We start from the raw sequence: 13,433 nt of genomic DNA on the forward strand, positions 1-13,433 counted from the left end.
GAGATCTGTCCGTGGTGCTGAATTAAGAATTCACTCGGTCAAATCGATGAGGAAGGGATCAATTTTCATATTCAGTCACAGGGTCCTGGGTGAAAGAAGTGATAATGCTTCCTGGAAGAGGTTCAATCGGATGCAGAAGAGGGCAACTGTCATGTTGATTTTTAGTTTATGTAATTTCATGGGCAGACAGAACAAATGGATGGGAAAATGAGTTAAAGAGTTAGTTGCATGGTGTGATCACCAGTTCTGTTCATGTGTGGCTGTCACTGCCGATGAGTCTCTGAGCAAGACACTGCATGGGACCTAACCCCTCACCCGTCTCTCGGGATAAGCGCGTCAGCTAAAAGCGTTAAATGTAAATGCGAAAGCCTCTGTGAAGACTCGGGAGAAGGGATTAAAATCCGCAACGCTGGATGTTAAAACTGCATTAGACCTGAATCCTCTCCGCCAGCTGCTCGTCGCCCGTGGCTAGATCACAATTTTATGAAAAACTGCACAGATGCACCCACATCAGTCCGCTTCACGTCGATCGTCTGCAAATGTCATTTTCCTTTAAGATGATGTAAGACGTTACTTCACGGGACGGTTTTTCCTCTCTCTCTTGCACAGCTTGGAGCAACATTATCTTAAACCTTCTGCCGGACCAAACGTTTCCGCACTCAGCAGTTTGGAGAGATGGGTGCGCGCAGGAGTCCCGCTTCCATCCTCCTCTCTGTGAGCAACCTCGGAGCATGTTTCAGCAGCATCCCTAGTTGTCAGGAGTGATGCTCAGTAGCAGGATGATGGGATGCACGCACATTCTTCGATTTATCATGGACTGATGGGACTGAACTAGAAGCCGGACGCAAGACGGTGAACCTTTTTTCCACAGAAAACTTGAGCAAATTACTTTTTTTGATGGTGGTAAGAGTGAACTGAGGATTATATTTCTATGAAGTCACAGTAATGACCCATCGCAGTGGATGTGTGTAACATGATGCGCTCACTGGTTATGATAATCGATTCTGTAAAAAAAAGGATGCACCGTGGGCAGGCACATTTACGCACGGGGTTAAAGGATCTACTGTAGGCACACCTTGGGATTGTTGGATGCGAGGACTGCAGCTTGTATCAAGACTATGGTTTGGGTCTGAGTGCATTAACACCATGCAGCTACACCCCACATCCTGAACTTCTGGGACGTTTGCGCTCCGAGACAAGACTAAGATTTCGTGCAAGATCTAGAAAAAAATGGCACTGAGCGAAAACTGCAAAACGCAACCCGCAAAAGAGCAAGGCTCTGTGCAAAACCCTCCATCGGATGTTATTGAGCTAAACGTGGGTGGACAGGTGTATTACACTCGCCATGCCACCTTGACAAGCTTTCCAAATTCCTTACTTGGGAAGCTGTTCTCTAACAAGAAGGGGTCTTCAAATGACTTGTCCCGGGACCTTAGAGGACGTTATTTTATTGACAGAGATGGCTTTCTGTTTCGGTATGTGTTGGATTACCTTAGAGACAAGCAAGTTGTCCTCCCTGACCACTTCCCCGAGAGAGGAAGGTTGAAAAGAGAGGCGGAATACTTCCAGCTGCCAGAATTGGCCAAACTTTTGTCGTCTGAGGATTCAAAACTATGTCCTGACGACTTGTACTACAGTGATTTCGATGATGCGTCGCAGGGCAGCGACCAGAGGTTTTATCCCTCTTACTCCTTGGACAGGAGGTACGGCTACATCACGGTCGCTTTCAAAGGCGTTTGCGCTGGGGGAGGCAGAGAAAGTCAAACTGATGCCAAGGCCAAAAAGTTACCGCGGATCTTCATTAGCAGTAGGATTGGCTTGGCGAAAGAGGTATTTGGAGACGCCCTGAATGAGAACAGGGACTCGGACCGACCACCGGACCATTACACTTGCAGGTTCTACCTCAAGTTCAGACACCTGGAGAGAGCTTTTGACATGCTGTCAGAGTGCGGCTTTCACATTGTGGCCTGCAATTCGTCCCTGACTGCGTCCTCCATCGGTCATTACGCGGATGACAGGGTCTGGTCCAATTACGCACAGTACATCTTCTACCGTGAGTGAAGTTTTTCTCCTACTCTACACTCTTTGAAGGGATGTGAGATAAACTGGTGGCTTTTACATCCAGAATTACAATGTAAACAACAGTCAATTTAAACACAAAACCCACTGTAAACCAAGAAAAAAAAAAAGCCAAGTGCCCCTCCCTCCTGTAATAAAACCACATCCAGGCCATTACTATGGTATTGCATAATGTCCCTCAGGAATTGTGTTTTTCTCATTAAATGTTGTAAAAAAAAAAAAAAAAAAAAAAGTTGATCCACCAAGCTTTCCTTAAGAACACCCATTTAATTTCGTTCTTATAATCTAGATTTAGAGATGATCTGCAGAAATGGATGCATATAGCTCACACCACCAGGAGGCATGGTCGGGTTATAGCACATCCTTCTTCAGTCCTTGCATCCCCTGCCATTAAACTTCTGTTCTGGGTCCGAGATAAGAGGCAAATTTGCCCACGGGAATCGGAGGAGTTGAGTCACAATGCTGCTACACTTCAAGTACACATGCGTCATGCGTAAACGCGGGTTATTGCTCAGATTCAGATGGGTTATGAATAATCTAGCACCAGTGGGCAGCCGGATTACACATGAATGCTGCTGCATTCTCTTGAATCCGCTCTGCTTTTTAGTCGAAGATAAAGTTTGTTCATCAGCTAATGTCTTAATTAGCTGCAAATATGGTTCATTCCACTCTCTGCAGAGAGGGGAGATGGACCATATGGTCGATTAAAAAGCACTTTGCTCATTATCCTGACTGGCTCCCTTTGGAAGAGCACAAGAAAACCCAGTTGGTGGGTCAAGGTTGGAGGTACAGGAGGGTGGGATGAGGAAGGCATGACATATGGTTTGCTAATGATTGACCAATATTGTTGTTAATGCAGGATAATTATAACAGAGGGGTCTGCCTTGACCCATGCAAACATCCAACCAGGTATTTTCCTAAGTCATTCAACTTTCTGGAGCACAGCATATGGTGCGGGTGTTCACCCCTTCTCCATTAACAGACAATGCCCCAGGACAAAGACATGGGACAATTGGAGGAGGGTGAGAAGGAGCGAGAGAATGAGGAGAGACTAATAATTACAGCATGGAAGGAAAGAAGATACAGAGTTAGAAGAGCACAGACAGGAAAGGACTAGAAAGAGAGAGAGAGGGGGGATTTAAGGAAGCAAGCTGAAAGGAAGTGAAGAAGAGGGAGGCAAGCAGATGGAGGAGAGAGCGGCTGAGCTTGGAGGGACGAGGGAGTAAAAGTTGCATGAGACCTGGCCATGGGGAGAAAGAACTGAGGCAGAAAGAGGAGAGAGGGAGCAAGGAGCAGAAAATAGATTAAAGTAAGTATCAGACATGAAAGTTCATTGGGTCCGAGGGAGCAGAGAGGCAAAACATTATTTGGTGGTAAGACACGGAAGAAGATGGAGAGACTGGTTTTTCATTAACAGAGAGATGACAAGGTGAGGGTGAAAGGAAACACACACATATACAAGGAGCATTGGAAGACAGAGGCCTAGTCAGGATGATGGATAGATGCATCAAAGGCAGACAGGCGTGAGAGCCCTTGCTTCACAGCAGCACCACGGCCCTGCATCCACTTTCAAAACTAATACTGTAACCTGATTCTGAATGTGGGACACTGGCTGGCCTAGGGCAGGTAGTCCTAAACTAAGAATGCGTGTAGACAAGTGCACCGTTGGGGTGGGCACAAAACAGATGTGCTTTATTGTTGTTTGTTGTTTTAAGGAGAACATGTCACTGCTCTCTATTTTACCCCCTCTCGTCCAATCACAGGCTCATATGGAGTAAAAACAGTGAGGCTGGGGTTTGTTCAGAGTGTAAAAAGAGTAATCCAGTGCAGTAAACAACTTGGGAGACTTTCTTCCAGCCTGTCAGTTCCTTAGCGTCATCCATGTTGCTCTTCTTGTTAAATGCGTCAGTTGTTTTCTACAGGCTCCACTGACTCTCAGTATTAGTGGACTCCAGTTTTCAAAATGCCCACACTTGCTATTCATCATTTTACTGCGTGGCACCATCCGTATTAACAGTCAGGGGACTCGTTCCCTCATAAAGTTAAGACACTCCACTCTCAATTATTGTCATCCACTCCTGCCCAGTTGGATATATGCTGTTGGTTTATCCACAGACTAAAATAAATGAGTCTTTCTGGAAAAGGGCACTCTCTCCAGGAGGCCACAGTGTCTGAGCATCCATCATGAGCAAGAGTTTTTGCACCTGATGGCCATGATGAATAATTTGCATTTGACCGGGTATGACTTGTTCACCCTTTAAATAAACAACTGAGCCAGAGAGAAATACATCAAAAGTGATAACCAGCACACAGTAGAAGAATAAATGGGACTGAGAGCGAGAACAGAAGCTGATTTGGTCAAAAAAGCAGGTTGCAGCATCTTGCATGGTATTGCATTTAGTGGCAGACAGATATGGAAGCTAAAAATAGGTGACAAAGTGGTCATACTTAAAAAAAAAATGTTTACAGTGAGGTGCCTGGATAGCTCACCTGGTGGAGCTGGCGCCCCGTGTACTGAGTCCTTGCTGCAGCAGGCATGAGTTGGAATCCGACCTGCGGCCTTTTGCTGCATGTCATCCCCTCTCCCTCTACCCCCTTTCCTGTCTATCGTCAGCTGTCCTATATAATAAAGGGGAAAAAAGTAAAAGGTTTGACTTATTTCTATTTATATAAGTCAAAACTATAAAAAAAGATGAAAAGTCAAAATTATGAGAGAAAAGTCCAAATTTAATTATGAAATAAGTCAAAATTATAAGATAACGTGAAAATTATGTAGTGATTCAATATTATTAGAATTAGGAATAAAGATGTATTTTCTTACACTGCCATCAAAGGGCTTCCATAGGTAGGTGATATCTTGTCAGGTTATTTGTCAAGCACAAATGTAGGTCGATTAGCGGGGTAGGGACATTTAGTTTTTCCGATTGGCAGTGACAACATTATTACTGTAGTGATTAACAACTCTAACCTCCCAGTTGGCATTCGGGACCAGTCTCCTTATTGCTAATTATCTCTGGGGAAAGAGGAGCGTGTTGGCTAATTAAAAAGCAATCTGTGATCCCAAAATATTTCCTCGTCTCCAGTCATCCACCATGGAGATGCAATTTAGAAAGATAACCTATTTTAATGGCAATTTAAAGTCATATTCTAAAACAGGAAAAGGTTCTTAGGATGAAAGTTAGCCGTCCTCATAATAATATTATCAAAGTTTGCTTCCACGTCACGCTGGCAGAGCAAATCATCATTGAACAGTAGCACTGGTAACATCTTTTCCCACCTGAAAGGGCTGTGCAGAAGTAGCTTGTCAAAATGGGAGACACATATAGTAAAGATGGAGAATGATTATACTTGCCAGGTATGGTCTGTTAATATAACTGCGCAGTCTTCATTTGGGCTGGAATGTGATGATGTGTGGCCATAATGGCTCCTGAACAATGGCCACAAGGCGGCAGGGAGAGACGAGGGGTGGGGGAAAGTAATCAATTGCTTGGGTGTAATGGGGGTAGAGATTGGGCCGTCCCCGAGCTCCCAGAGAGCCCGGTTGGAGTCTGGATGGATTGGCAATGCCTGCAAGAGATGGATGGTGCTCCCATGAACAACTCATACATGTCTTAAAGAGCACCTGGGCAGAAAGATGGTCAGAAGTAAGGCACGGGTGTGTGCACTACATCAGTTCAAGTGGAGACTCTAGCTCACCCTGGGAGTAAATCTGAGTTTACTGAAAAGCTGCAGATGCAAAAGGAAAATACATTTTGAAATCAATCATTCTTTGAAGTTTGTTGGCAGTTTTTCCTGTTTTAGGTTATTGGCTACAAATATAGTATTCTTCATATTACTGCTGATTGTTTTCTAAATCTTACTACACGTCTTTATATTGATTTCTATGCAGCTGTTTCAGCTCTTCCATTTTATCTCACTACAGTATTAAAATGAACTTGCAGGGACATGCAAGAAACAGATAATCTGTCGTAATGAATATTTAATTATCTTTTTTTGTGCCTTTTTGTTGCACAATAACTCAGGTCATAAGAACGGATTGTTGGGATTGCAACATTCCCAAATTGGGAGTCAGGGTGCTGAATAATAACGCTTTCAAGCATGAAATGGGCTAATTCACATTAACCCTCACTCACTGTACGTTATCTCTTATTGATTATCTTCTGGGTTGGATTTTCCAACAACATACTGCATGACTGCTGACTCACAAATTACAGATGTTGGGAGTGCCCTTGAACGCACCAACAAGGAGATTTTTCAAAATAGTCCCTGCTACTAACTTCATTATCAAGGTGAGTGATAATGCAATTCTGACAAATAAAAAGACTAAATATAGACTTTGACGGATTACCCACTCAGTATGTTCCTTTAATAGAACAGATAAACTTAGAACCTAATAGCATTTTTCAGACATAATTTGAATACTGTCATTTTCTTTTGTCCCTGGTTCTCCTATTTCTGCACTCTGTTGGAGAACAGGTACAACAGCTCGTACCATCTGACATCGAACACCTTAATGATCCCTCCAGAGACACCTAATGGCTGCTTGGATTGTGGGCAGGGCTGAGAGTTTTCTGAAGACTGGGGATCCTGTGTGTGTTGGTATGCGGGAGGTCAGCTTTGTAAGGCGGTGATTGTGTTGAATACTCAGGACACCGTGTCGCTTTCTCCCCGCTTTCATCAGTCCTTGCTCAGCGGAAGGGTGCGGCTATAGGTCAGGGGGACAGGCCTACAGGGAGAGGCTGATATAGACATTTCAATCTGTCTGTGTTGCTTGTCCATCTCCCTGTCAGGGAGACACTCAGTGGGCAGCCACCCTCTGACTCTAGGAGGGGGAAAAGCACCCGCTTGTCATTAACAATCAGCCAGTGAAGCTGTCACTCTCCTCATGGAAAGCAGATAATTTGGGCTGGGGCACTAATTGGTCCATGAGAGAGAAGAATGTTCTTTAATGTGAAGCTTGTTGGGACTCCGTGGGTTACCCCTGACTATTCCTCTCCAGCTCTTTCTCATCACAGCTGCTGATGAGGGTTGTTTCAGCAGAGTAGGCTGGCCGGATGAAGCTTATTAATATTGACAAATTCAATTGTATGCAGATATTACAGACATTATTATAGCCCGGCGAAAGGATGGCTGCAGCCATCAGTTAGGCTGGACACAAACTGCTGAAGTGATACTTTTGTAGCAAATAAGACCATCTTGGTGAAATGGATTTCCCGCACCCTGTAAGGACGGTCACTGCCTTTGCAAGACAAGCCTTTTTTCTGCTGCAAGGACACACTGGTCTAATTTGTGAGCTAACAAGCGTGTAAGCTACACTCTTCCTGAAGCAGTGGCAGAAAATATTTGTGTGACTGGCAGGCTTGGGGGAGTAACGGATTACATGTAACAGGATCACATAATTAGGATACAAAATGACAGGCAACTGTACAGTTAGAGAAAAATAAAAGATTTTTAATAGTAGTAGTAGTATCATTTAGGAAAAATGGGGTTTATGATCAGGATTACAATTTGAAAGTACATTTTAAAATGAAGAACAATATACTACCACACATGTGCAGTGTGTAAACACCACTCTGGTCTAGATTGAAACTATAGCTAATCTCACAGCTGCCAATTCATTATCATGGCCTCTAGTGAAGAAATGCCTTCACAGGGTCGGAAATTACACCATGGTTTTGTCTTTAAAGCAGTAAAGGGAACAGGAGAACTGCTGCTTAATGAAAAGCAAGTTTTTCTTAAAAAATACAGTAGAGGCACATTTTTGATGCTAAAAATCTAAACGTTATTTTCCAAGCTTACATTATTCTGTTGTCTTATTGATATTTCTTTTGTATTTTGTATTTTTCATTTGCATATTTAGTATTAAGGTGATCAAAAAGCAAAGTAATCAAGTCAGTTTAATATTGTGATACTTGGATTAGGTTACTGACTACATTTTTTTAACAGGTAATTTGCACTTTGTATCAGATTGCATTTGTAAAGTAACCATCCCAACCCTGGTAACTGTATATGTGTGCTGGAGAATGTAAGAGTGCGTCTAAGATCAGAGATGTAGATCACTACATATGAGCTCACTCCCTAACTGAATATGGATGTTTAACCTGTCAGACAGTATAACGTGCCTTTTTTTTTTTTTTTTTACCAAACTAATCAACTCTAGTTTTTCTCCCTTTTTTGTTTGTTTCACAAACACAGTCTTGGTCAGAGAATATTATTGTACTAGGATCAAGCAGCAACTGAAGCATTTGAAGATGATTCACACTACTCAGCCCCACAGGACTTTGTTGTGTTTGGGTAAAAAAAACCCAAGTATGTTGATCGAATATGATATTTCAGAAATTCTCTAGCTTGTGTCCAAAACTTCATTATTATTTATTTAGATTGAGGGCACAGTTCACGTCACCGCTGAGATTTAAATGTGAAAGGCAGACAGCTTCGGGTCACACAAGTCAAAATCTGAAATAAATTGCATCATGGTGCAATGAGAACATGAAATTGCTGAGTGATGAGTCTTTCTTCTTCCTCTTTATTTATTTTTTGCCTCTCAACTTTCAGCATTGATTACATGACTAAAGCACAGAGCTGCCCTGTCGTTAAAGAAATAATCATCAGACGCCCTTGATGAGTCAGTTTTAGAAGCACAGACAAAAACAAACACACTAATGTCTGGCAGGAAACCCACTGACATTTGAGTTTGTCAGAGCCTTTAGTCCCCATCATGTCCTACTTTTCTGCCATTTAAAACCTTTCAATGGGTAAAAAAAATAAATAATGAAAGTAATTTTAATCTAACAACCAGGCAGTTGAATTTCCATAAAGCTCTGACCTCTTTCAGGCATGAAGACAAACACCCCTGCTTTCATTAGAGATGGAGAGGAATTTGAGGATAGCCCGTGTGACACGCCTGCATCCCTCTGTGCAGAACTCGACTCCCTCGCTCTGTGTTATTTATGAGAAGTGCTCAGCCTGACACATACTGAGTCTGGTCTGAGGACCAGCCCCAGTCTTTTAATGTGGTTGGAATATGATCTCTTAGACTGGCTGTATAGATCTGAGAAGAAAAAAAACATTGCAATCAATGGCTTCCCTGAAAAGATACCAAATGGTATTATACACACCCACTTGTTTAAATGTACCCGAGAATGACTGTGTTTCCTGACAAGGCTCTCAGTTGTTTCCTGTTTTGGCTATGAAGGGGACATCAAAGCTTGGCAGTACGACACTTTATCCGAAAACACATCGTTTGTGGTTTGCATTGTTCATCACACAGATTTGTTGTTGCATTAAAAGCTATATGGTAACAGTCATTTCCATGTCCATGCCCCATTTAGATAAATTGTTGTATAAAACAAAACTGCAACCCCAGGTGCTTCTCTGCCCGTCAGTGGCTTTAATACAATTTATTCTCCTACAAAGCCTGAAATTTTTATGACGCTATTATTGGGTGTTGGCTTCCTAAACGGGTTGCCCCTCTGGACTACAGCATCCATCCATTTAGAAACAATGCTCAGCCTCCCTCCTCTTGATTCTCCTCGCTAAAGCGCCTGCATCCATTTGCCTGGTGCAGCTCGTCTGCTGGATTCAGCTAGATTCATTTTCTGTGGGGGGAAATTGGTGCGCTGATTGGCCTCTTTACTCATGGATTAGCCATTAAAAAGCTGTTAGTGACTCTCTCACTATCAGCTCAATGCAATCATCGCACCAGAGATAAGGTCATTATTACAGTGTGCGCAGAGAGGTTAAAATCCCCCTTGAACTCTGTTCAGTATAAATTGGTGCATGCACTGGAAGGAGGTAATGGACAAATCATTGCTCCCTCTGAGATATCATTGCCATTGAGTCTGTATCATCACATTGGAAAAAGCCATTAAGAGGTTTTTCGAGTCTGTGTACATTAGTTTATTTCTCATACACTGTTGTTTATATTACACAGAGCACAGCAGTTTCAGTACATTTATACCTGTTAGTACATCTCAACGAGACCAGAGTTCAAGGATATTTCTGGAACTGAAAGACAGCTACAGTGTTTACTGTCTTTCCTTGAATACTTCACAAGCCAGCGGGCAGTACACTACAGTATTTTTGGTTCATAATTAAGAGTGTAGGAGGATGTGAGATGAGACACGAAGTAGGTACAAGAGGAAGAAAGAGGACTACTAAAAAATCCTCTGCTGCTACTATACCTGGTTCACTTCTCATCCAAACTTCATGACAGGAGGTCAGAACACCTGCAGGGCCTGCAGGTACATTTATTCACTCTACTAGTCACTGACCCGGTTCTGTTACCACCCAAGATAAATTATACTTACTGTTTACCTGCTTTTTCTACCATGTTGCCTCCCTAAAGGTAGAAAGCTCCTTATCTGACTGAGTGTTCTGAAAACACTCACATAATACACAACCTTCTTAATACCAGGCAGTCAGGTTACAGTTCTAATAAGAAACTGCGCCGACAAAGCAGATTGCTTTGGCTCTGAGACAAGCTTTGCCTTGGGAAATGGGAAAGGTCTTTTAGGGAGCTGTACTGAAGCACACTGAGCTCTGGGGTTCTCCATATCAGAGGAAGCAATATGCACAGCCCACCAGCTCTTTGAGATTCAGCAATTAAATGTCAAAGCCAATAAGCTGCATGTTCTTAAATCTGTACCCCCCTAAATACCCACACACATGGCCACACACACTCATCTGATATTCGTTTAAAGAAATTTGTATGACATTGGAATTGTTGTGTAGGCATTTGTCTGCATTTGCTTGATCAGTGTAACTGTTTCTTTTGATTACAGCTTGAATCTGTCACCACGCACACAGCTGGGATTTTAGTTTACAGTGTGTTTCTGCATGAAGGAAGGTCTTGGCATAACAGAAAATGTACTGCGCGTGGTCAAAACAACTGACAAATGTGTTTTGTGTGTGTTTTTCTAGGTGGGCCCTCACGATGGCCGTCCTCTCACTGTGACTGCTGCTGCAAGAGCCACAAAAGCGAGCGTGAGGGAGAGAGCGGCACTTCTTTCAACGAGCTCTCCACCTCTTGTTCTGAGACCCAGTCGGAGGCCAGCTCCCCTCAAGGAACCGTGGTCTGTGGCCCCGTGAGCCGGCGGGGCAACATCCAGACGCTGGACCGTCCCATGCCTAAAGGACCAGTTCATATGCTGCAGCAGGCAGAGATGCGCCGCAAGACGGAAATGCTCCGTGTGAGAACCTTCGGGGTCCGAGAACGAGAGGCTGCAAAGAGGAAAGCGAACAAAGAGAAGATGACTCCCGAGCAGGAGCTGGAGAAATGCATCCAGGACTTCCGGCGCATTAGGATTCCCGATCGCTTTCCAGAGAGGAAGTACATGTGGCAATCAGAGCTCCTGAGAAAGTACCGTCTCTGAATATGAGTGTGAAGAAAGAAGAAAGAAGAAAGAGAGATTATAGTGTCATGTCAACATGAATGAAGAGTATTATTTGCATAGGCAATAGACAGCACCCTCTAAGACACATACTGTACTGTATTAGAAAAAAAGTAAAGAAACTATGGCCACTTTCCCGCCAGCATGACTAGCTGAGCACACAAGGTACAAGGCAGTGTGAGTCCTTGATCTGTAAAGTATGCACAGTGTTGTGTATGATATGCACATGTGTAAATCAGGTTTCTCTGGGGCTTACATCAGTAACCCTGTTCTCACTACAGAGAGTCGGGAACCAGTCGTACTAAAGGCTACTATGTCACTAGTTGAAGCAACAAAGCAACCTCAGGGGCAACATCGTTTCAATCCATCAACCTATCACATACTGTATGTGCAATTGCCCACAATAGCTGTTTTTTAAAAAATGGATGTACCCAGATGGTGCTGTGAGTTAGCAATGGAATATCACTTAAACTCCACTGATAACACATATACTTGTAGTAGGCTTTGATAACGGCACTGCATGTCATTTCACCCTTAGCATAATTATGCAATATCAAGACAAACGTTCAATTCACTATTTTGTGTGTTGGGTATAAATGGTGACTGAAATTAACTTAAATGAAGAAAGCACTGCCTAGATCTGTAAAACTTTTTGTCCAATGTTGTCATTATGTGTTGGATAGATGATGTTGTGTAGGTATATAACGCCAATGGATATTTGACTAATCCTTGATTGTAAGTGTGCAAAAAAGCTAATAAATGGGTAAGAATTGTATTTATTCATAGTTCTAATATGCTGGAGGCTTGCTGAATCAAACAGTCAGCTTTCCATACGATAATTACCACACTGATAACCATGCAGCAGATTTTAGATTTTTCAGATACAGACTCATTTGTCCTTGTGTTTCACCCGCCATCACCAGCCAATCAAGCGACCCCACACAAAACTGCCATCATTTAAGAAGTGAAATAGATCCCCTCTTGTTGACATTTTAATGTGTGCCTCTTCCTCTAGAGAGGATCTCAAGGAAACGGGAAGAGAACCATAGCTGTGCATCACAAGCACCATTTATAGAGAGAACTATTTTTAGCGAACAGATTTCTGCAGTGTCGCCACATTGCTTCCGTAAGGAGCGAGGCTTGGGGACTATATTGCTGCAACCCCAAAAACAGCCAGTGTGATGATAGATGAAGAAGCGCCTCTCATGGGACAGTGAGTGTCCTCCAACACAAGTTCAAAGGAAAAAAAAAAAACCTTTGTTAAGGCTTTGGTATATTGTTCATTGTATGCAGAAATGGATAAAACAATAACAAGATTATAAGTATAAGACATATATCCCTGTAGCCCTCCTACATCTGTGAGCTAAGGCATAATGCAAAATGAAACCTATAATCCTGGTCAAGAAAGACATGAGCCTACACCCATATGTTACAAAAAAAGAAAGTTTAAAATAATCTCAGGGCTTTTTAAAGTCTCTCTTTAGCTGTTATTTGACTAAGATGCGATATGGGTTAGGATGTGAATGGACTTCCAGAAACCCATAAAAACAGCATTAGATTCTTAATACCCCAGCAGAGAATAAAATAGCAAAAACCTTGAAGGGGACTGTAACATAATGAATTTGTCAGGGATATAGTGACCGTTCTTCCTCCGCTCAGCTCCCAGACCCATATCTCTTCCTCTCAGCCTCTATTCAATTGGAAAGCAGCATGAACTCTCTCAGTTTGAAATCCAATGCCCCTTTCCCCGTCTTTGAAAACCAGATCCGCTTTGGATGGCATTTCGTTGCGCACTTAGCACGATCTGAATCCTAACACCCCAATGAAAAATCAATGAATCTGTTTTTGCATATCAAATATACACAAATATATAACGTCAAGGCGTTGCCTGGCCTGGCTTGGCCTGGCCTGGCCCAGGTGACCTTGCTGACCTATCTCACAGAACCACCTAAACCCAGTCGT

The 13,433-nt window shown here is 42.8% G+C and overlaps 1 protein-coding gene across 1 annotated transcript; it reads left to right on the top strand.

The window, feature by feature from the left end:
- Positions 1 to 1,018: 1,018 nt before the first annotated feature.
- Positions 1,019 to 12,246, top strand: LOC127375067 (BTB/POZ domain-containing protein KCTD16-like). The gene is made up of 2 exons (XM_051420891.1): positions 1,019 to 2,053; positions 11,002 to 12,246. Exons 1-2 carry the CDS (start codon positions 1,231 to 1,233, stop codon positions 11,451 to 11,453), a joined length of 1,275 nt encoding a protein of 424 aa, XP_051276851.1. The 5' UTR covers positions 1,019 to 1,230; the 3' UTR covers positions 11,454 to 12,246.
- The last annotated feature ends 1,187 nt before the right edge of the window (positions 12,247 to 13,433 follow it).

Source organism: Dicentrarchus labrax, unplaced genomic scaffold (assembly GCF_905237075.1).
Source record: "Dicentrarchus labrax unplaced genomic scaffold, dlabrax2021, whole genome shotgun sequence".
Lineage (NCBI taxonomy): Eukaryota > Metazoa > Chordata > Actinopteri > Moronidae > Dicentrarchus > Dicentrarchus labrax.

What these genes read in the sequence shown, in the direction of transcription:
- LOC127375067 (XM_051420891.1), top strand. Translation starts at nt 1,231, where the DNA reads ATGGCACTGAGCGAAAACTGCAAAACGCAACCCGCAAAAGAGCAAGGC. An exon ending in CGCACAGTACATCTTCTACC is followed by an intron (nt 2,054 to 11,001) that starts GTGAGTGAAGTT and finishes GTGTTTTTCTAG; the next exon opens with GTGGGCCCTCACGATGGCCG.